Below are 24,010 nucleotides of genomic sequence, written 5' to 3'. Positions count from 1 at the left end.
GGGCCCGTCTGCCAGGGCATTGGGGCTGGAGGGATCTGTCTGCCCTCCTTGTCCTCGAGGTCTGCTGCCTGGCTCTTCCCCACAACACAGACACAGGCAGTTGGACCCTCCCTGTGCCTGTGAGCTGCTGAAGAGGGATTGGAGTAGGAGAAGTGAACTGCTCATGGGATTATCTTAGTTTGTTGGGTGTTGTATCTTCTTCCTGCTTGGGTGTGAATTGGGGCTGGGGTGAAACAGCGGCAGGACAGAGGGCAAGACTCTGGTAGTCCAAGCTTGATGGGCAACTGTGGGAGGAGCTTCCCTGAAGTGACCCTAGCACCTGCATCCCTGGGCATGGACCCTGAGATGTCCCTCCCCTCCGAGGATGGAATCAGGACTCCCTGGCACCAAACTGTGGCCTTCCTCTGGCCTCAGGTCCCTCTGCCTTTATCTCCTTTCTTTGTCTGTGCTATGTTATAATCCCTAGTTTTGGTCCAGGCCTCAACCAACTGCTCTCCTTTCCACTAGCTCTCAACCCCAACTCCTAGCATGCCTCTTCAAGGGGAAGCTCACAGCCCCAGGGCAAAGTGGGGGCTCAATCTCAGTGTTTATTAAGTGGACTCGTGGTGGGGAGCCAGGGGCAAGGCAGCTTGGAGGCCGAGGCAATCACAAGTCCTGGATGCCTGGTTGGGCCTTTACTCTTTATAGCTGTTTTGATGATTATGGACATGGGGTAGGTTCTACTCCAGCTGACTGTGCTCAGCCACCTGAGAACCTCCGGATGTGGGGTGAATCTGTAACCAAGGACCAAGATTCCCCATTTCTGCTGTGTGGCAGCCATGTGGGATGTGTGATAGGGTCTGGACATCTCTGGCTCCAACTGTGAATTTTGCCCAAGTTCTAGAGGGACATGAACTGGGGCCAATGAAGCGGTACAGAGCATCTGGATGGCTCCACCTCACCCTCCTTGGTGCAGGGCAAGCAGCTCCCACCCAGCCTCTCCTCTCTGGCAGGGGGCGTGGTGTCATCTCAGGGACCTCTCGGAAGGACAAAGCATGCTCTCATCAGCCTTCTCTGTGACATTAGTTGAGGATGAGGCCAGAGCTGAATTCCCGGTGAATAATCTGTGCTTTCGACAGGGAGTTAATTTGCTCTTAATGCATGAAACAGGAACTTCAGAAGAAGAGAGATCGATTTTAATTGCTTCTCCCGAAAGTAATCCTAGTCAATTTAGTACCTGCCTTGACACTGGATCTTGGCTTCAGAACAAACACATCTCTCTCAGGAACTACAGAAAATGAAAACCCTTTCTGCAGCTAGCTATTTATTTGGTGCTTTTAAACAAAACCAAGCATCTTGAAGAAAAGGAGTGAGAACTTTGTCCAACATGTAAATGTTTTCTAAAGCAACATTGCGAAGCATGAGATGGATGACCGGACTCTGCCAGCCTGAGCGGGGGCTGCTGCTGCTGCCGCCTCCATCCATCTCCATACGCACCGGAAATTAATTCTCATCTGGAGATAAGTCAGGAAATGCAGGAAGGCCTGGGAGTCAGCCCAGGGCCTGCCTTTCTCCGCATTCCTGAGAGGCTGGAATGGTCTCAGCCATTCCGGGCCAGCAGGACCAGACTGTGTTCAGGTCCTCCCTGACCCTTTTCAACTTGGGCCCAGTCAGCCCACAGCTTACACCTGACTCTTGTGTCTGTGCCTGGTGATGGTGGACCTTGCACTTTTGAACCGTCAGTAAAAAGTGGGGAGCATCGCTTGCGCAGAAAATGAGGCCACTCATCCTAATGATGTGGGTGGGACTGACGGTTCCCCTCACCACCGTCTGCCCCAGGGGCTCACCCTGCTTACCCATGGCCGATCCGACAGAACCCCAACATCCTGCCAGGCCCTCCAGTCTAGGACACACTGTCACAGAACTCCCCAGAAGAACTTCCTTAGCTAAACCAACAAGGAGGAGGGATTTCAATCAAGGATCCCAGAGCTAGAAAAAGCCTGCATAGGTGAAGAGATTTAAACAAGAGATTCCCACCCTTCTCCTGCCATTGCGGTCCCCATCAATTCATTAGTCCCCACACCCAAGAGGCCCCATAGTTTGGAGGTGGAGTTGTTTTCTTACCAAACTATTAAGTAATCATTTGTGCCCCCATTGTTGGATTAGGTAGTCATTTTTTTTTTTTTTTTTAGCAAGAAAGCAGCAGTGTTCCACTGTCGAGTAGCCAGAAATCAAGCCAAAGGCAAAGGCTCTTAACATTAACCCTTTGGGCAAGTTCTTCTAATTAATATTTGAAATACAAATATTTCAAATATTAATTAGATAATTAAATACAAATAATTAACTGGCAGCAAACTTATACACTACCTCCTATCATCCCAGGGAGGCTGGAATCCAGGTTGGAAACCACTGGAATGGGTGGTTTGCTTTCTCCACATTATGTCAAAATTAGTGTCTTCCTGGCCACACGTGCCCCTCTAACCTAAGGTGACCAGACGTCCCGCTTTTGATTTTTTCTTTCCAAAAATAGGGACTATTTTAAAATGCCTCGGGACGCGGGACAAATTGTTAAAAATCGGGACTGTCCCACCAAAAGCAGGACGTCTAGTCACCTTACTAACCCTTGGGAATCTCTTCACCTCCTCGGGGTCCCCAGTCCACCCACACAGCTCCAACAGCCCCTTGGGGACCCAGAGGCCTGAAGGGGGTAAGTAGCCAGGAAGATCTGTTCTCCCATCGTATGCTCTGGCACCGAATACTCGGGTATTCCCATCCTCTGTGCCACACCTCCCAGGGTCAGTTGAATGCCCCACAAAATGCTTCTCACTCTGCTGTCAGATCACAGGCCCGCGTTGGGAGCCCATTTTACAGACAGAGAAACTAAAGCTACCAAGGTTGAAAGCCCGACGCACACCATCCCAGGGCAAGAAAGCTTTGCACTGGGCCTCTGAGCCCTGTGCCTGCCCCGGACCTCACAGCTCCCCTAGAGGAAGCTGGTCCCAGGCCCCCAGGCTCCTGGGAAGCGCCTCTGGCTCTGGGTCTCCTGAATCCCTCTCAGTTCACCAGCTTCCCCCTGTCTTCCCGGGTAGATGGTCAGAGAGTGGAGCCCGAGCTTGAGCCTGCCGACGACGACGGGGACAGAGGCACGAAGGAGCAGGGAGAGCAGGTTTGCGGCCCCCGCTTCGCTCGCTGGCCTCGCTGCTCTGCTTGCTCTGCTCACCTCCCCTACCCTCCCTGCGTCCAGCTTTGGGGGACCAGCATTTGGTGGAGACCGCTGGAGTGTGTGGAGCTCCTCTCAGCCCTGGCTTGGTCCCAGCCCTGCACACAAACCTCGAGAACAGGACTCAGGGTTAGGCTGACTTGACGGCTGATGCACACAGTACAACTAAACTGTTGGTTCAAATATTTAAGTACGGCCAAGGTCAAGATCTTCCTCAGGCCTCTCCCCAGGACACCCCAGACCTCCCAAGATCCAGCAACTAGAGGGTTGTGCTTGGTCCAGCAAGGGGCTTTCAAGATTCTATTCTAGAGCCCAGGCTGGTCCAGAGTGAGTCATTATTTAAGCCTTCGCTGCTGGCCCAGGGAGCTGCAGGTTTGCGGTATTGCCCAGCCATGCTGCTGCCTGAGGACGGCAGGGGGCTGGTGCCCGGGTTGTCTGGCCTGGCTGGGGATGTGCTTTTTTTGGAGGCTGATCTGCCTGCTTGCAGCCTGAGCCATCTTCCCAGAGCTGCCCCCAATCATCACTTTCTCTTCCAACACTGGGAGTGGGGGATAGGGCCTGACTGTTTTGTTCTTGCTGACAGCAGTTCTAGGCAGAGACCCAGACTCCCTTTTGTCTCCAGCCGTTTCTTGGATGGAGGGACCAGACGTCGCTCAGGAAAAAGCCTCGTTCTCTTTCAACGGGGCTTTGTGTCTTGCAGGCTGTGGCTCTGATCTGGCAAAGCTCATCCCACCAGGGGCTTTCTCTTTGATTTTCCTGGCACTGACTTCTAAAGCCAGAGGCGGGGGCAGGGGGCAGGGGTCCAGGGACTGGCAGTGGGTCGGGGCCTTTCTCAGGTGGTCCTGGGCCCACTTTACAGCCCAGGCGAGGCAGGTAAGTGGAGAGTCAGGCAGAGGGTGCGGTTCTGCGGCTGGAGCCCCACTCATGGGAGCCCCTCTCCCGGCCTCTGCCCTGGCAGGGCGCCGGCTGTGCTGACCTGTCTCACGGCTCCGTTCTCTGTGTTGTTACAGCCTTTGGGTGGTTTTATCGTTACGATGGCAAGTTCCCATCCTTCCGGAAGGTAGGACAGGGCTGGGTGCTGTGCCGTTTGCCAGTGCGTATGCTGTGGGCTTTGGCCTTTTCCAAACATTGTTTTTTCCTGTCAACTCTCAACCGTGTGACCCGGACTGTTCACGCGAGGACTGTGCTTCTCTGTCAGGCTGTTGCCATAGGGCAGGGCCCTGTCACAGGGGCATCATGTGGGGGAGGGTTCTTGGGGTGAAACCTGCCCGGGCACCATCAGGCACCACCTGGGTCAGCCCCGGGGGCACAGGGCATCCAGGGCAGGGGCATGGCAGGAAGCTGCTACTCTGTTGCTCTGTCAAGCAGACCCAGCGGCCAATACAGGAAGCCAAGGTCAGGCAGAGGGAAATGTCAGGTGGGGTGTACACGATGCAGATTATGAGGCTGACGGAGACAGACACAGACCGGCTGCCGAGGTGGGAGCTCGCTGCCTCGGGTTGAGACAAAGAGCCACAGCAACTATAACTCTCCCTAGAAATATCTCCCCGTGTGCCTGGGATAATGCAATTTTCTGGCCTCTGGGGCCTTGGATTTCCTCTCTAAACCTTATTACTGCTGTATCTCCAGGCCCCATAAACCTTTCTCATCCCTTTTCTCTCTAAATCACTCTGGCATTTCATTATGAAAATGCCGCTGTTAACATCTATAGATTGGACCTTCAGGATGGCTTGGTATTTGGGATCCAGGCTTCAGCATAAATCTGGATAAAGCCATGTAGGTGTCATCACTCAACCGGCTCTTTCTGGCGGGATGTCTGGCCTCCAGAAACCAAAGCCCTGACAGCGGTGTGACCTCGATCATATGTAGCCACTCCCTGCCTGTAAATGGGGATATCTAATGTGCTAGAAACATCTGCCCCTCCCTCCAGCACAGCACTGTTCAGACACTAAGACTGCACTGTCATTCCTGACGGAGAGTGTCTTCACCTTGGAGCCCGGGGCATGACTTGTCTGACCCTTAATAAGCCCGGACAGAGCCCCTTAGGGGACTCCTTTCCACACTGTGGTGGCCTCAGGAAGGACTTGGTCTAGTCACACTGTCCTTTTCATTTGCAGGCTGACCCTGGCTTAGGATGCCTCATTGCGTTACACTACGGACTCTTTCCCTATATAGTCCCATCCCTCAGATCAGTGGTCTCTACTAGAATGTAACTAGAGATGCACACACACAGGATTTTACTTGCAAAATGAATGAAAGGAGATGGGTAGGTTAAGTCTTTCCCAGGCCACTGATAACTGGATAGATGTAAGAGAGGTGTGTGTGCGTCTCCTCCACACACTCACTTCCCCTCAGAAATCACGTGCCTTAAAAAGTGCTTTTGCTGGACCTGCTTCCCTCTATTTATTAGTTCAGTCATTCCAGAAATAGCTGGTATTTCGATTTCCATTTCATTTCCAAACGAGAGGAAAATTGCTTCTAGCAGCAAGAACACATCCACCCCATCTGCCTCTCCTTAGTCCTGACTGAAAGGAATATTTGCCATGAATCTAACTGACAGCTGAAAGGACAACAGAATCGTGTTCCTCCTGCTGGCTCTGAAAACCCACCGCCACTTTCTCCAGAGCCACGTGAGACGCGTGTCTCCCAGGAGCTGGAGCACCCAGTGCCCAGGTAGCACAAGTGGCTGTCTATGGCCATGACCGCTGAGGCACAACATCCCCTTTATGGGAAAAGCTAACGGCTCGATGTCTCAATTCCTAACCTGGAAGTAATCCCTCTGGTCTTCAAAGCTCCCCGGCCAGTGGCCCCACAGAGTCTGAGCCAGGACCTGAGGATGTATGGTTCTGACTAACCCTCCCACCAGGACTGCATGACTAAGTCATGGAGACCAGCCCTACTTGCAGGAGCCCATCGTCTGGCAGGGAGGCAGACACACACGCAACTAAGTACCCCTATGGAGCAGACTGTTCCGAGAGCAGTAGACAATGCTATGGGGCAACTTGCCCTTCTGCCTCAGTAAGCAGGCGCTGCTTTCTTGGAGATGTCACAGGAACTGTCACATGTGCCTGCCCCACCCAGGTGCCCTAACTCTAAAACTTTAGCCCAGAATGGCCATTCCTATCACAGTGGTCCCTGTGGGAGGCCATGCCCTTCCTCTAGCCAGCTGCCACCAGGCACAATGTTTCTGGCTCCTTCTGGGGATTTGCTGTCTGAATCTATAACATGATAGCAGGGATTCATCTATCAAGTGAGCCAAGAGTCTAATCGGCAGGGTAGGCAAGGAACCAAGCAGAACTCTGAAGCAGAGAAGCCATTTGCTCAACCGGCACATAGACTGTTCTGGGGTGAGTCCCATCCCTCAGATCAGTGGTCGGCAAACCGTGGTTTGCGAGCCACAGGTGGCTCGAGAGCCGTGATTTGCCGCTCTGTTGACTGATGAGTTTGCCGACCACTGCCTCAGAGGGTAGTGGGTGGGATCATCTCCAGAGCACAGTACATGCACACGGAGGTGGGGGTTGTCTTTAGGGGGCAGGATGACTCAAACATAAGTCCATAATGACACCTCCCCGCCCAAGTCCTTCTAGTGGGGTTTACAATTGCTAATAAACTCAAATCTTCATGTCTGGCCTTCGATGCTGGGGTGACTGAGGAATTCTGAGAGCAGGTCCCAGGAAGGTTTGTTGGAGGTGGGGTGAGCTCGCAGGTGGGTTTCCTCCTCCCTCAGACATTCCACGGAATGTTGACTCTCCTCTGTTCCCTCTCCGGAGAGCTAGCTGTATCTTCCAGGCTGTGTGTGATGGAGTTGACACTTGCCATTCTCCAATTACCCCCAGCTCATCTGGACACAGTAGAAAGTTTATGGGACCTGGAAGACTCAGGGCCAAATCCTGGCACCACTACTTATTAGATGTTTGATGCTGGGCAAGAGACTATGTCATGTGGTGTCTACATATGAGACACCTTTCTCTCCAAATATTGGAGAAGGCATGTGCCCAGATACTAGGAAGCAAATACAATGCCTTTTATTTATACAGTACTTTAATGTTTATAAAGCACACATATAGATGTTATTTCATTGGCTCTGGATAGCAAGCTTAGGGGGCAGGTATTTCTTCCATTTTGGAGATGAATCAGGCCCAGAGAGGTTAAGAAACTTAGCCAAGGTCACACGGCCAATTGGTGAATTAGTAACCCATTCTTCTGGCAAAGGAAATGTGTCTCCTACTCTGCAATGAGTAGCAGTGGCCTGCTTGTCATAAACCTGAGAACCAACGCCCATGGGCAGAGCTGGGGGAGGGGCTCGCCGTGGGATGGTTGTCTGGTGTTGCTGAGGACTGAATGCCCTGTTTGTGGTGCTGTGCCAGTGTCAACACTACCTTGTAACCCTTGTCGTGTAAAAAATGCCACATCTGCTCAGAAAGGAAAGGAAAAGAAAGCACAGTATGACAGCCTGCAGGAGTTGAGAAAGAATAAGAAGGAACTGGAGTTTGAGCAAAAGCTTTACAAAGAGAAAGAGGAGATGCTGGAAAAGGAAAAGCAACTGAAGATCAACCGGCTGGCCCAGGAGGTAGGTGACCTGCTCAGAGGCCCGGGAGCACCCCTGGGATGCGGCTCGGTTGTTCCCCATCATGCTCCCAGGGAACCAGCCGGCGTTATTCTCCCCAAATGGAGTCCAAAGGTGGAGTGAGCCCTGCCCCCTCCTTAGTGTGGAGCATGAGATCATCCCACCTGCACAGGGTCATCTGAGACTAGTTTCTGGCTTAGATGTATGTTTGGGGTTGAGACTGGCCTCCTTGCTCAGGTATGGATCTGAAGCTAACCTCTCTGCTCAGATGGTAGCACTTAGGTTAGCCCTCCACACACCTGGCCAGAGGTTTGGGTCTGTGCCCTCCACCCCCCACTGCCCCACCCCACCCCCATATCAGAGTGTGAGTCCAAGGCTAGGCCTCTCTGCCCCAGGTGTGGCTGTGAGTCGGAGGCTTACCCCTCTGCCTACACGTAGATCAGAAGTTAGCCTTCCATCGCCTGTCATTCCATCTGAATCAGTTTTCCCCCCTCCCCAGGTTATAAGTTCAAGATCAAGATCTCCCAAAGTGCCTGGGCTCTGAGAGTATGGGTCTGAGGCTAACCCATGCACAGGCAGGATGTCTCAGGCTATCCCTCAACTAGCCAGGCTATGGGTCTGAGACTGCTACCATCAGCAGAGGGTGTGTCTGAGGCTAGATCTCTTCAACCTGGGAATGTATCTAAGGCTGTTCCCTCCCAGACATGCCAAAGCAGTCTCCCAGCATGAGTAATCCTTATTCCTAGGTGAGCCGGGTGACCTTCACTCCCTGGCTATTTGAGATAGCACTGGTTCTGCTTCCTTTCATGCCTCCATGACAGATGGCCAAGCTGATGACATTACAAAACAAGAAAGGCCTGAAAAATGTGAAGTGCATTAGGTCTGGCACTAGGAACAGATTAGCCACAAAATTTTAAAAAATTGAACTTGTACTTCTGAGAACAAGGCAGTCTGGAAGGGAAAAGAAACGTAAAGTTAAACGCTTAGGATGTGCTAGGAGCCTACAATAGGACCATTCATGGAGAATCCTAAGAGCCTCCGGGTTCGGGGGCCAGCTAACCCTATGCAACGCAGAAGCCCCCTTCTCTGATTGTGCCTATAAGTGGCATTAGTCAAACCAAGACCTTGACACCCTCCCCCCAGCTGTTCCTCCTCCTCTGGGCCCAGGTGAAACAAGCTTGGGTCTTTTTCTAGAAGCTGACACACCAACCACACTTGGGGGTTTTCTAAGAAATGCTTCGTGTGTGCAGCCCACATGTGACTCAATTGTGCCTTTGTCCTCTCCTTTGTGCCTCGGCCTTGGGTCCCAGGTGTCCGAGACGGAGCGGGAAGACCTTGAGGAATCGGAAAAGATTCAGTATTGGGTGGAAAGGCTCTGTCAGACTCGCCTTGAGCAGATTTCCTCTACTGATAATGAGATTTCCGAGGTAATCGAGCCCTTCTTTCCACCTAGCCCCTCCTCCTGCTGCCTTCAGAATGACCTGCCCTGGCAGCAGCGGGAGGCACAATGGCCACCGTCCTGCGCACTCCCCCTTCCTCTCTCGAGGAGGGGAACATAGCTGTTTTCCTGGGCTTGTCTCCAGTGACCACTAAGTCCCAGCTTATCTGAGATGGCCCCAGCGAGGCCTGTTGTCCTGATGTAACTAAGAGTGCCACGTTCACTGTCAAGTGTGTTCCAGTTTAGATGATGGATTATGTGGTCACCTTATTTACCATCCACAAATGGCATGATGTGGGACCCCCTTGCATTTGGGCATTCCCTACCAGCGGTCTGGCATGAGCTCAGGTGACATCTGTGTGGCTCTAGTCGGAGGGTGGTGGGTCTCCAGCAGTAAGTAATCGATTAGAAGAGCCTTGTACTCAATGTACTGTGAAGTGAAGCACTAGCCGGAAGACTACAGAACTTCCTTGCAACCCCCAGATGACCACGGGCCCCCCACCTTCTATGTCTCCCCTGGCCCCACCCCTGAGACGCTTCGCCGGCGGGCTGCACCTCCACACCACTGACCTGGATGACATCCCTTTGGACTTGTTCTACTACCCCCCCAAGATTCCCTCTGCCTTACCTGTGATGCCCCATCCCCCACCCTCCAACCCACCCACCAAGATCCCCGCAGCCCCTGTCCTTCCGTCATCAGGCCGTGTGGGTGCCTCATCCTCACCCTGGGTGCAGCACACCCCACCCCCCATCCCCATCCCTCCCCCACCCTCTATTCCCACCCATGACCTCACTCCTACCCGCCCACTGCCCTCCGCGCTGGAAGAGGCCCTGGGCAACCACACGTTCCGCGCCGGAGACACAGGCAATCCCGCAGAGGACTGGGAGGCCAAGAACCACAGCGGGAAGCCCGCCAATTCCCCTGTCCCTGAACGGAGCTTCCCACCCACCCCGAAGGTACTGCCCCTGTCCTGCGTGCTACCCTGGGGAGCAGGTGGAGTGGGCAGGGCTGCTGTTTCCCATGTCTTCCGCTGCCCCTGGGAAACGGGAGGAAACATCAGCCCATCCCATTTCCCAGGAATGAGCTCCCCAGCCTGCATGTTGTGCACACCCTGCATGCAGATGGTTTCTGCTGACTTTGAAGTGTGTGTTGCATGGGGAATTGCCTGTGGTACTTGGAAGGAGCAACCGTGTGTTCGTAGTAGGCCCATTGTAAGCGCTCTGTAGACATTATTCATTGTGAGGAGTGGCGAATCAAGGTACAAGAAAATCTGGGTGAAGCTGCTCCCTCTTCCTCTTGGCCGGTATGGGCTGGTGGCATTCACTGTAGTGCTCGCAAGGCTGTGTTGAATAGCCAGAGCACTGTGCCACCGCTGGTCATGTCTTGATATTAGCTAGAAAGCCTTGAGTATGGGAAATGAATCCCCAATTTAACACAGGGAAAAGGGGTTCAGGGGAGCAATCTTACACTCTGTAAATGAAGCAATAGCACTGCCCAATGCAGCATTTTCTATGGCACCAATCAACCGCGTTGGCTTGAAGCATAATCCCCAGAAGTGTCTGGCCATCTTCCAGCTCCAGAAAAGATGAAGACGGAGAATTCCTAGAAATCTCCAAATTTACTATTAAGAGATTAGGGATCTTTTTCTTGGATGTCAGGAGGCAGAACAGTGATGTTTCTCAAAAAGACATATTTCTTATTAATTGTTCATAATCCAAAGACTACATTGGAAGAGGCAATCCTCAAGGAAGACACAGATCTTTGATTCCTGGCAAGGAAAAAGCAAAATATTCCTCTGCTCCGGGAGCTGTGGGGCCAGGCTGGAGTCAGAGCTCATGCAGCTCAAGTCAGCTGGGGGCAAGGGGGGAAGTGAGGGGGACTGTGGTGGACTGTGGGGGAGGCAGGTAGTAGTACCAATCAGTGGCTTTTATTATCCTTCCCTGCCTAGATTTGAGTCCCACATGCAGAGCAGAATGAGCACTGAGGAGAGCCTGGGGGAAGGAAGGTGGGAGTGAGGAAGTGCCAGAAGCAGACATGGCTCTGGCTTTCACAGGGGCCTCTATGGGGCACTCCCTCTGAACCTCTGGTGGAGTCCTGAGCCCTGACGGTTCCAGGGATGTCTTCCCTCAGAGCCCAGCCAGGACCAGGTTTGCAGGCCGTTGAATTAGCCTGGCACAGAGGATCACATCCTTATTGTGAGTGGTCCCCACCAAGATGGGAGGCAGCTTTTCCTCAACAAATTTGAATCAAAAATCATTGATTGAGGACCTGTCATGTGCCTCTCTGTGTGAAGCGGGAGGGGAGCAGTGCAGCAAAGGACCGGAGAGATGGACCCACCTGTGCTCTCCAGGACTTTGCCATCAGAAGGATGAGCAGCTGACAGGGATAGATCGGCTATAAAATCGGCACAGGTCAGGTGTTGTGTGAGAGAGACGCCTTCTAATGGGAGGTTGCAGGCACCTCTGTAGAGCCGAGCCTTGAGGGATGGTGATACATGAAGGATGGGGCAAAGGGCATTGCAGGTGCAGGGAACAGCAAGGAGGAGCTGCCTGGGTGTGAACCCTGGCTCGACCACGGGCTGGATGACTTTGAGCATGTGTTACCTCATCAATCTGAGCCTGGGTGTCTTCACTTGTAAAGTGAGAATGTTAATGGCACCTACCTGTCATGAGGATCAAATGAGTTAACACATGACCTTATTCTAAGTTAATACTTAGGAATATGACAGGCACAGAGTAGGAGATCAGTAGACATTACTGTGATCAGTGACAAATCAAAGTACAAGAAAATTTGGGTCAAGCCACAAACATGAGGTTGAAGGTAACCTCTGCCAACTTTTGAGTCAGGGTCAAGCTTCCAAACAGGATCCAGCTTTCTCAGAGATTGTTGCTCCAGGAATTTCGGAGTTCCCACTGTTACTTCCCAATCAGAGCACAGGGAGGATTAAAAACTCCCCTAGCACAGGGAGCTTCTGAAAAACTGGACCCTAAGTGTCTCAAGCAACATCAAACCCAGGGTTTTCCTGACCCAAAAGTCAGTGGCTGCTGTTTTGTTAGTTAGCACTTTGGCTTTTGCACCCCCAGCCCTGCCCACCCTCCTCTCTGCATGCTCCTAGTGAGTTGTCATCAGTGCAGCAGCAGGAGGTGTGGCTGGTCACACAACTGCACTGTCAGCCCAGCCACCAGCAGGTCTCAGGTAGTGGGAAAAGACACCTGTGTCGTCTTCTGTACCTGCTTCATCAGCACCCACCAAGGGAAGGTTTTCAGGGTCATATCTACCCCCAGGTACTGTCTCATGTGCCCTCTGTACTATTAAGTCATCCATTCATTCATGAAACATGTTTAGTGAGCAACTGCTATATGCTAGACACTATGCAGGGCACTGGAGCACCACCACAAAATAGGCAGCCCAGTCCTTTCCCAAGACAGTCTGGTGGGAAGACAGACAAGTAAGCAGGAAACCACCACACTACCAGAGGGAGATGGGGGAAACCCTAGGGATGAAGTGGAGAAAAAAACCTCAAGGAATGCTTTCTGAAGGCAATGATATGTTCCCAAGCTGACACCTGGGGAGTAGAGCAGCAGGAAAGAGCATGTGCAAAAGCCTTGAGACAAAAAAAAAACCTGGCATTTTGTAGGATAAAGTTAGGCAATGTGAGAAGGGAGAGAAGGAGTGAGCAATGAGTATAAAGGAAGGTAGAGATGCTCATGAAGGATCTTGGGGTCAAGTCCAGGGGTTCAGTAGTCAGCGGGGACCCACCAAGGGCCCTGGGTAGGGTTTGTGGCCCATTTTAATGGGCGTTAACCAAGATGATACAGTGCATTAGAGCAAAGCAGACAGAGGTGCCTCTCTTACTGCTCCTCACCCCAGCCTCCAGAGACTCTATGCCCACCCATCAGGGACAGCAGATACTTCCTGTGCCGTCAGGGGACTGGAACCATGGCCAGAAGAGAGAACCCTTAGGGAGACAGGAGACTGAACGGCATCCAAGGCTACTGAGAGCAAGCCTTGAAAGCCTATCCTATGAGTGACAGTAGCTTCTGGTGACCCCAGAACCAGATTCAAGTCTGGCTCAAGTCCCTGATTCCCTAGAGGCACGTAGTGTCTGACTTCAGGGCACACTGTGGCCAGCAGATTGCTCATCTCTCTGCTGAAGATCAGACCCCAGGACCCTTGGCAGGTAAACAGGCCAGGCTGGCTCAGCATGTGCATGGTGTGAATTTGCACGTGTGTCAGAGTGCTGCAGTTGACCTGGGCCATGCCTACCATGGCCTCACACGGGTCTCTCTTAAACTAACCTCTGTAGACATTCTGCCCAAGTCCGCAGCCTCCACGAGGCCCTGGTGTGTCCACCATCTCCAAGCCTGTCATGGTCCACCAGGAGTCCAACTTCATCTACAGGCCAGCAGTGAAATCTGAGGTCCTGGTAAGCCTCTCGGGTCCCCTCCAGGGCATCGCCAGCGAGCAGACCAGGTCCGCCTCTTCTGGGTTCTGCTGGAGGGACAGTGAGGTGGGACACAAACTCACATTAGGTGCCATCTCCTAACCTTCTCATTGGCCAAGAGATGGATCCACATGGGTGTAAGTGATCATGACATGGCCAGTGACATTCCTGTTCCTCACGTGACCAAACAGGTTGCAGCTCAGACTTGCTGTGAGCCTATCCTGTGTCAGCTCTGCAGGGTCTCACTTAACCCTCACAACAATCCAGTAGATGGTACCTGCTATCCTTGTTTCACACTTGAGGAGCCCAAAGCTTAGAGAGGTTAAGTCCATGGCCCAAGGCAAAGCCAGGACTTACTACTTACTTCAGAGTCATTCATAACTCAAAGCCCAAGCTCTTACCGAGATTGCCAACTTGCCTAAACTTATAATGATTCCAGTGGCTCTGCCTCTGCCCCTAAGACCCAGCGTGGCTCCACGTGGCATGGACCACCCTCAGAAGGGGACCTGGCCAGAGCAGATCCACTCCCTTTCTCCAGTTCACGTCTCACTCCTCACTGGGACTGAGAGTGTGAGGTGTGGTCCTGGGGGAGAGGGGAGGTCAGCCCACCCTCAGTCACCTGCAGCTGAGTGAGCTGGGACTCATGCGCACCCTGCTCCAGGGGCACCAGCCACTGACTGGCCTCCCACATGTGGTGGGAAGAGCCATGCCAGAATTCCAATTCTCCTTTCAAGGAAACACTACCCAAATGTCAGGGCAGGGTGACTCAGATACTTATTTTGAGCTCTAGCTTTCCTGTCAGCTTCCCGACAAGCTAGGTTCATGCTCCCGTGACAGCCTGCTGGTGCATCTGTGTCGCATGCTCTGGCTGATGACAAGGGGTGGTGGTGTCTGCTTGACTAGAACTGGGTATCTGCTGTGTCTGGGGACATTGTACGGGCCAAAGCGTAAATCAAGCTGTGTCTATTTGGGGAGGGATTTTGTCAGGGCCACCCCAGGGTGGCAGGCCCAGGATCTGGCACTAGGGGGCAGACGAGGCCCTTTGGTAACATCCAGCATGGAACTTTTTTTTTTCCCCCTGGCAGCCACAGGAGATGCTGAAGAGGATGGTGGTTTATCAGACAGCATTCAGACAAGTACAGTGATACCCGTCGTGTGTCTGTGATCCTCCCTGCCATCCCGTGTCTCCCACTCTGACTTCTTTCTCTGGGAATGCTGATCGACTCTCAGGTGGCCCCTAGCGCCATCTGCTGGGAGCTTCAGGCCAGAGCTGTCTCCCCCATGGCCACAGCCAGGGGTTGGGGAGGGTCTCGTGTCAAGTGGGGACACTAGGCCTGTTGGGCCCCATGCAGGATCCCTGGGGGGCTTAGCTCTTTTGCTGATGTTTGTTCAAAGAGGAATAGGACAGAGGAAACCCTCAGAGGCCAAGATGGACCCTTGTTCCAGCCCTAGGTGCCTGAGCTTTCTACCGCCACTCCCCCCATTTTGGCCCTTCAAAGCAGATCACAGAGTTAACCCCAACCCCCGGGATCATAATAATTCACATCACTTCCTCTCTGATGTGAATCCACATCAGAGAGGAAGTGATGGCCCAGATCCTCCATCTGCCCAGGGTGCTCCTGTGCACGGGGCCACAGAGGTCCTAGCTGGTCAGGAAGCAGCCACTTATCCTCCCCACCTCCTGGGGCTCACATCCACAGAACCACCATTGGATTGGCTACCTCACCACCAATGAAAGAGACCCCCAGATGGAGGGAGATCGTGCAGCCAAACTCCACTGCCCACTGACTGGCTGGCCTTGGGCATGAATGTCACCTCTGTGGGCCTCCTTCTCTCCTCTTCTGGATGAAGGGTTGGGCTCCTTTTTCAAGGGCTGACCAGCTCTAATGGCTTATAAGTCTCTGATCTAAATTTACACAAGACACAAGCACTTGCCATCTGGCCCATCCCTGAAAGCAGATTCTCAGGGGGAAGATTCTCAGGCCCCGAGCCAGCACTGCCAAGTTTTGCAGAAGAGACAGCCAGGAGCAGGCAGGGCCCTCCCTGAAAGAGCACTGACTCAGATCCTGCCTATTATGCTCGCTTGCATGGGGATTTGCTGTCCTGACATTGGTAGGCTGACCTGGGGGTAGCCTCAAGCTGGACCAGGCTTGAGACTCCTTGGTTTTTTGGGGTTGAGTGGGATGATGAAGATTAGAGAGGAGAGAGGACAGGCAGATGCCCAGGGATCCATCTACTGATATGTGGCCCTCGTCTTGTACCCCGAGCTTGGATGCTTTATGCTGGGCATAGTGGTGGCTGTGGCCTCCCCATGATGCTGACCACAGGCCCCAGGGGACACTGGGTGAGGCTGAGGGAACTGTGTGCTGGGGGTGGCTCCGCTCAGTCTGGCAAGGCCGCTCCTTGGCTCCCATAGTCCCATGGGGACTAAGGGAAGCTTTGCTGCTCTCCGGCCTGGTGTGCCTGGCCTCTCAGTCTGTAGACCTCGGGCTCCTGCTCTCTGTGTGACTCCTGACTCTACCTCCTCCTCCCTTCTCACCACCTTGTTTCTGCATCTTGGGAATGTTGTTCCCGGAGCCTGCACCAGCCAGGTCCCCAGAGCTGCGTGTCCTCTCGCCTCTTCCCAGGCTAAGGCTCTGAGAAGGCCTCTCATCTTCTAGATAAACACTACATTAAGATCAACACTGGACATGGGCAAGCACAGACTTCTCGCCTTTCCCCATAGTGCCTGCACTCCCTTTGCCCCTCCTCTGCCTCCTCCGCCCACTGTCCCCCATCATCCTGTGACTGATTCTCCCAGACAAGCAGTCTCTTGAGCAGTGTTGGGCCTTCTTTGGGATCATAGCACTGCATGGAGAAAAGCTGGGCTTCCCTCCCTCCTCTCCAAAAGCCTGGACCTGGGCTCACAGGGCATGTGGAGGAACTGAAATAGGGCCATAGGACCTGCGGCTGTGGGAAGATAAGACCTTCAATAAGCCATAGCTGGTTTGGCTCAGTGGATAGAGTGTTGGCTTGTGGACTGAAGGGTCCCAGGTTTGATTCCAGCCAAGGGCACATGCCCAGGTTGCAAGCTTGGTTCCCAGTGTGGGGCGTGCAGAAGGCAATCGATCAATGATTCTCTCTCATCATTGATGTTTCTATCTCTCCCTCTCCCTTCTTCTCTGAAATCAATAAAGATACATATTTTTAAAAGATCTTCAATAAGCATGGCGCCACCTGGAAATCTGTCAGCTTGGTGCCCCTGTCAGCCACAGATGTTAACCCCCCTAACTTCCCCCAGGAACAGTGCAGGGTCCAGGGCTGGGATTCTTCTGATGGTCCCCACAGCTTTCTGCTTCTCCTAGGCAGGGGTGCTCTGGCTGTTGGGGCTGCCAGCCTCCTCCTGCATGCCCCATCCAGCCACACCTGGCCCCCTAACCTTCTCCCCTACCTCTGCTCTAAGCTTGCTTCCTGCAGTGACCCTCCGGGGCCTCAGACCTATTGCCCTAACACTCTTCTTTGCTTCCAGGATTTCCGGAAATATGAGGAAGGCTTTGATCCCTACTCCATGGTGAGAGAGAACTCTCTTCCACTGGGAGTAACCCCAGGAATGAGGGTTGGGGGTTACAATGTGTTTGGTGGTGATATGCTCTGGGTCCTGGGGGTATCAGGGATGAGCACATAAGGAGCCCCAACTGCTCTGTTCTTTCCTGTGAAGGCACCTTTCAAATGGCATTCAAGTGGGAAGTGTATGGTGTGTGTGTGTGTGTGTGTGTGTGTGTGTGTGTGTGTTTGATAACAAGTTACAATCACTGAGCACTAACTATATGCCAGGCACTATGCTATGTTTATGAGGCATGCTCTCACCATCTTACAACATTCCCAGGAAGAATGGATCTGGGATTTGTGTGTGTGCCCACATGTCCCCCAGGGGGCCTGGGACACACACCCCCCGCCTCCAGTTGAAGACTGATGATGCTGGGGCTGGGAAATGTCCCCTTGTCCATGACCTCCATAAGTGCCTGGGTCCCTTCCCACCCCGAGCCCACCCTCATCCTTCAGACAGATTCAAAGCTCCCCACTGTCTTTCCCTCTAGTTCACCCCAGAGCAGATCATAGGGAAGGATATCCGGCTCCTGCGCATTAAGAAGGTACCTGGGCACATGGAGGTTGGGTAGCCGCCACCCTTCTCTGCCCCTGCCCCTCCTTTCTTGGTCCCCTGCCTCTCCAACTCTCATGAGATTCCTGGCTGACTCCCCAGATCCCCATTGTCCCTCCTCTCTCCCTTGAGGGTGCCCCCTCCAGTGGTGGTGTCCCAGGCCCTGGCCCTGCTTGGTGACCATGCCTCACTTTCTCCTTATGATCCTGCCATGGTTTCTCCTGTCCTCTCCGTGGCCCTGTCAAGAGGCTCATTGCCCAGGTGCCCACAGGCTGCTGTCTGCTCGTCTCCCTAAGGCCTATTTTTCTCTAACCAGGAGGGATCCTTGGACCTGGCCTTGGAAGGCGGCGTGGACTCCCCGATCGGCAAGGTGGTTGTCTCTGCTGTTTATGAGGGTGGAGCTGCTGAGCGGCATGGTGAGTGGGGACAGCCATGTCCTGGTTTGGGGATAGTGTAATGGTTATACAAAATTCTGCAGAAAGCCAACAGCTGCCCATTCAGAGTGGTTGGTAGTTGCTCAAGAATATCTCTTCTAGTCCATCCAGCCACCTAGCTCCATATATCACCTAAGGGCATACAGTGGTGCCAGGGCCTCTGGGTACACAGCCAAATCAAATATACCCTGCCCTCCAGGGCTCCCCATTCAGCGATGAAAACAAGCTCAGAATTTCCAGGTACTGACAAAAACAGTGCAATTGCCAAGGGCTGACAAAGGACTGTGGGGGTGGAGGGAAGTTGGGGGACCTCTGAGGTGCCCCTAAGCCATCGAGGGAAAGGGGGTTGCTGGGAAGAGACCACCTGTCAACAAATAGAGGATTACCAATTGTGAACTATGCTCTACAGCAGTGTTTCCCAAGTGTGGTACACGTATTCCCAGGGGTACGGGAAGAGTTTGGTGGGGATACGCCTTGCACCGAAGCTTGGTGGGGATATGCACTGCACCGTGCTTGGCTGCGCCTAATTCTACGTTCTCATGAGTACGAGGGGTACTCAGCGTTACGAAAATTATAGAAGGGGTACACATATGTCAAAATTTTGGGAAACACTGCTCTACAGGAAAGAACAATGATAGTGTGAGAGAATAAAAAAAAGAGATCTACTTTAGAGTGAGTGAGGGTCAGGGAAGACCTTTTCTGAGGAGAAGACATTTCATCTCAGATATTGTAGACTAGATGAAAAAGAACGGGAACAGTATTTCAGGTAGAACAGTAAGAGATTGGCCAGCTCAGGGCCCTGAAGCAGACCTGCAGGGCTGGAGCACAGAGAAGGATGGCTTGCAGAACTAGTTCATGTTTCATTTCTAGTAACCTCCCTGGGAATGCAGGTCTGCCTCTAAAATAGCAAAGGCCCGTAGTAAGGCTGGGTGACAAAGATTATCACCTGTGTCCCTATCTACTGAGCAGAGTGGGGGTGAGGGCATGTGGTCTGTGTGGGAAGAAAGTACCTTGGAGTAACCTGGTGGATTGTTTCCCCTCGTGCTTCCAGAGCCCCTGTGAGCTGTCAGAATCCAGGAGTCAGGCTCCTTCTGCAGCTCTACAGTGACCCCCTTAGCCAAGCCCTGGGGCAGGCACATGTCACAGCCCAGTTGCCAATCATCCTCATCTTCCCGCAGGCGGTCTTGTGAAAGGAGACGAGGTCATGGCAATCAATGGCAAAATCGTGACGGACTACACGCTGGCTGAGGCTGAGGCTCTCCTGCAGAAGGCTTGGAATCAGGGGGTAAGCGTGACCCTCCTCCCTGCCTCCCTCCCTTGCCTGCTTGCCTCAAACCCTGGTCTCTGCAACCAGGGCTTAGAGCCCGGGTTCCTCGTCCCAGGGTGGGTATCCAGGATCCAGGCAACACTTGGATGATACCCACATGCCCCATCCAGCTGAGAGTCTCAGTCTGACAATGTGGGATTCAGAAAAAAATAAATGTCAGTTCCTGATTTTGAATCCAAAAAAGAAGTAGCACAGATACAGACTCCAGAAGACCAGGTGTGGCAACCCACCCAAGAAGAAAACTTAAGGTCTTCAGGTCTTCTGTAAGTGCACCCTGACCAGGAATCAAGGAAGTGCCTGGAGCTATCAGAAAGCATTCACAGAAGCAGAGGGCCCAGAATGGAGGAGGGGCTGAGGGTAGCCTGCTCTGTGCTCATTAGACACCTGGGTCAGGGACACCACGTAAGATCTTCCGGGATGTGCACTGCACAACTCGAGGGGCGCCCTCCTACTGACTACAGTATGAATGGCGCCCGCTCATGCTGTGCAATGCACAACCTGTGCAACTGTATGCAGGCAGCCGAGCCTGGGGTATTAAGTTCAGAGCCGAGGATGCAGACCAGATGGGACTGGGACCCCCATGAAGGGATGTGGAGAAGAGAAGACTTACGGGTAACATGATGACTGTCTTTGATTATCTGAAGGGCTGCAGAAGTACTTTCTGTGGTTCTTGAGAACAGAATTGGATTGGATGGAGGGAGGTCCTGGGAAGAGATTTCAGTTCAATCTCTGAACTATTGCATGGTAGAGGGACCCAGTGGTAATTCACATACCTTTTATTGAAAATATCCAAACCAAGGGTGGACAATGATGGATAGCCCAAGGATGGCAGTGATCCATTGAGGAGGTTCATGTGTCAGAATCAGAAATCTAGGCCTGCAATTTCCTAATTGGCTATACATCAGAATAACTCAGGGACCTTGTTAAACATACTGTTTCCCAGGACCTACCCTAGATTTCCAGGGGTCAAGTCCAAGAATCTAGAGTTTTAAGAAATTCCTCCATGATCCCAGGTTGCTGCCCGCCCGGGTCCACGGGTCAGCTTTTGGGAACTTGGTGTCATACAAGGGCCTGGCAACCCTGGCTCTGTGGTTTGAAGCCTCAGAGGCTGGAAGCTTCCCCAGACCATGGGGCCACAAAGTGAGGTCCTCCAGCCCCAATTGGGCCTACTTCCCATGGGAAGAAGGTCCGAGCCTGCTGATCCTGGGCCATGGTGCCCAGGAATGGGAATGGAGTGTCAGGGGCAGACATGCCATCAATCCCTGAGGGTGCCATAGTGTCACATACCTTCTCCCCACAGGACTGGATCGACCTTGTTGTTGCTGTCTGTCCCCCAAAGGAGTATGATGACGAGCTGTAAGTGTGTGGGGAGCCTGGCCCACTACCTTCTCTGTCTCTTCCTCCTCCAGAATCTTGGCTCCCTTCTGCCAGCCCACTCCCGGCCTCCATCAGCCTGAAGAAATGGCCCAAGCACACAGCTTCTAGTAGAAATCATTCTTAGAAAGTACGGAGCTAGAGAAAGCCTAGAACTAAGCCATGGTCCTTAGGCATTTTCAGAGCTGCCTCTGAGACCATCTTGTCCAAATTCTTCTTTGTGTATGGAAAATTAAGGCCCAGAGAGGTTCAGGTCTCAGATCAAGTAAACGATGACATTGGTACAAAGCCTTGGGACTTCTGATTCCCCACTCAGAAGCCTAGCCCCTACAGCATCATCAGCTAGTTTACAGATTTGTCTTTTACTCTCTGGACGGTCTCCCTGATAGGTAACTGCTTTGCTTCTTGCTGAGTCTTTAAGCTGCCAGGACCACAAGCTTTGGCCCCACCTGCAGGATCTGCGAAGAGCCTTGGCCCAGTTTCCATCTTTCTCCGTGATTCCCTATAATGTATTGCTCTCTGTTTTATTCCCGTCTCTGTACCTGTGTGGATCTCTATTTCATTCTCTTTCTGTCTCCTTCCCCCCTCTCTCTCTTCCCTATCCTCCCTGTCAATCTCTCTCCCATCTCTCTCTCTCCCCACTCTTTCCCCTTCATCTTTCTTCTCTTCATCACCTTCCCTCTTCTTTCTTACCTTCTCCTTTGCTTCTCTGAGTCTCTGCATCCATTTTTATCTCTCTGTCTTTGTCTCTCTCTGCCTCTCTGATATCTGACCTCTATCCTTATCTTATCACAATACCTCCTTACCCCTCTGCTTGTGGCTGGACCTGCCTGCTCCCCCTGCCCAGCAGAGGCTGAGTCCCGTGCATGTCTTGGAGAAATCAAGGTCTCATAGCAAGGAATTCTGGAACCTGGGGCCTAGGCAGCAGCCAAGTGAAGGGAGAGGTCCGATGGAGCTCTGCCTGGAAATAACTGAGCCCTGTTTTGTGTTTCCTGCTCTGCTCTGCGTATGTAGCTCTTCTCTTCCCTCCTCTGCAGCCGAAAGCCCCCTGCCGGTCCGAAAGCTCCTTGAAGACCGTGCTCCCGTGGTTAGACACGGGTTCTTCCTGCAGCTGGAGCCTGGCAGCCCCCCACGGTGAATAGGCAGGCGGGCTGCAGGGCCCCGTCTGTCCGTGCTGCGTGTTGTGGCCGTCTGCTGCCCATGCCGTCGGCAGGTTCTTTGGACTGGTGTCTGGAGGGGCACACGAGGCACCATTCCTGAAGTGCCACTCAGGCCTGCTCGTGGCCACACTGGGTTTCTGCTGGACTCAGAGGCCCTTCCATTCCCGGGAGCTGAGCAGAGCCCGCTTTGTAGCAGGCTGGGACCTGGGCACCCTGACTCACCACAGCCTTTGGGACCTGCCCCGGGTCCCACACAGCAGGATGGAGCAGTGAGCACCATCCTCTGCTGGGCACAGACAGTGCTTCAAACAGGCACCATGGGCTGGGAGAGCCCAAAGCAAGTGCAGCCTGGAGTTCCCCTGCCCTGGGCGCCACCTTCTGGGATCCCTGCTCCACCCCACCCCAAGTTTGGGCTGGGCCAGGGCGATTAAAATGCAATTAAGGCTGGTCCAAAGAACCAGGGTTGGCCTATGGGGTTGTTCATGTTGTGACCTGTCATGGCCTGAGCCCTGCTCAGACCAAACTGTCCTCTGTGTCTTCTCTCTTGTGACTCTGGATTCCTTCTCTCCTGAGGGACACTGTGGAGCCCACCCACCTGTGAGATGTGTTCTCCACCCTCTGACAGGGCTGTGCCCAAGGGCAGAGCTGGCAGGTGGCTGTGAACCTGGTGTTTGGTGTGGTCTAAAGCCCACAGCTGGCAGCATTTAGGGCAGACTCAAGGCTGGACTTATGTCTTCCCTGTTATAAGTTCCTCAAAACATAAGGGCCCCATGCTCCCAAGACCATTGGCCTGCTCTGCTGTGGTCTCTGGGATGGCCTCAGGAGCCCTATGTTTTCTGTCACTTGTCCTCTGCTCTTTGTGAGGGACCCCAGCCCCTCTGCCTTCCGGTCTCCTCCTACCTCATCTCAGGTGTCCCTCTGGTTCCTCCCTGATCTCCTGTGTGCTGTGGCTATGACGGGTGTGTAGCAGCTGGGGGCCTGCACCACGACGGGCTGCCATAGGTTGGCAGGGCCGTGCACCCCTGGGGAGTCCTCCCTGTTGCCAGGCCCTTCCCTGGGCTCAGTGTGCACCCACAAGGCCTGCACCCTCCTGGTCTGTCTCGTCTTCCCCACAGGACCTTCTTTTGAAGTCCAGAAGGAGAAACCAAATTCACCCCTGGAAGCCAGTGAGCTCTGGACCGACCCTTCTGAACACAAAGCCGGGAACCAGCCTTGAGAGACGCCAGCCTGCAGGCACCCTGGAAACCCACAGTCAGCACCCAGAGGCTTCAGACACCATTGGCACTGGAGAAGAGCTGCACAGGAGCACCTCCAGCCATTGCTCTGAAGGCCAATATGGAGGGATAGCAGCCAATCGTTCTGAAAAGGGCCCCTGGAAACAGGACTCTCCTATCTTCTCTCTGGCCCTGTGAATTTGGTCTCTCCCAGCCCTGGGAGACTTTTCCCTTGAAGTCCAATAGTACCTGACTCTTCAGTCCCACTCTCTACACCCTTCTCCCCTCACTCCTGCTGTCATTGCTGCCACAAACCGTACTTTGAACTCATCAATAAAATAAACAGATTTCTTTTTCAGCTTACAGAAGAGTGTGGATTTGGGTAGCAGATTCAAGGCTGTGAAATAAAAATAAACATAACGTTTGGCTCCTAATCAAGAGTGAGAAACAGAACCCAGTGCTGAGATTTGGGTCTCACGGGAAGGACATAATCAAGGCCAGGGGCTGGCTTGAAGCCGAGGCTGAGTCAGCAGAGCCAGGCTGAGCTGTGCTTCAGTGTCTTCTCAGCAGAAAGATGGCAGGAAATTAAGCCAGTGTCATAGAGACTTCACTCACTTCCAGAGAGCATAGCTTCAAGCAGGACCCTCAGGTGGTTGCCTCAAGGTGTGAGGTTCTTCAGCTTCTCTCGGGGGCAGCATGCCTCAGCTGCTTCCC

The 24,010-nt window shown here is 53.1% G+C and overlaps 1 protein-coding gene across 3 annotated transcripts in view; it reads left to right on the top strand.

The window, feature by feature from the left end:
- Positions 1–23,728, top strand: part of USH1C (USH1 protein network component harmonin) — a gene marked incomplete at its 3' end in the record, with an annotated part of 42,636 nt that extends 18,908 nt beyond the window's left edge. For 2 of the 3 annotated variants that reach the window (XM_084895350.1, XM_084895349.1), the window contains 7 exons: positions 3,069–3,145; positions 17,158–17,199; positions 17,726–17,779; positions 18,104–18,203; positions 19,400–19,506; positions 20,849–20,904; positions 23,198–23,728. In XM_084895350.1, coding sequence (XP_084751476.1) covers positions 3,069–3,145; positions 17,158–17,199; positions 17,726–17,779; positions 18,104–18,203; positions 19,400–19,506; positions 20,849–20,904; positions 23,198–23,210 — 449 coding nt within the window. Of the gene's footprint in view, positions 1–3,068; positions 3,146–7,619; positions 7,770–9,076; positions 9,194–9,687; positions 10,162–13,511; positions 13,632–14,734; positions 14,786–17,157; positions 17,200–17,725; positions 17,780–18,103; positions 18,204–19,399; positions 19,507–20,848; positions 20,909–23,197 lie in introns of those variants that run through there. The other variant, XM_084895351.1, reaches the window with a different exon arrangement.
- Positions 23,729–24,010: the final 282 nt, after the last annotated feature.

This window comes from Pipistrellus hanaki (genome assembly GCF_964339955.1).
Source record: "Pipistrellus hanaki genome assembly, chromosome: 9".
Taxonomy (NCBI): domain Eukaryota; kingdom Metazoa; phylum Chordata; class Mammalia; order Chiroptera; family Vespertilionidae; genus Pipistrellus; species Pipistrellus hanaki.
The sequence above is the reverse complement of the archived record's forward strand: the minus strand, read 5'-3'. Positions and strand labels throughout refer to the sequence as shown.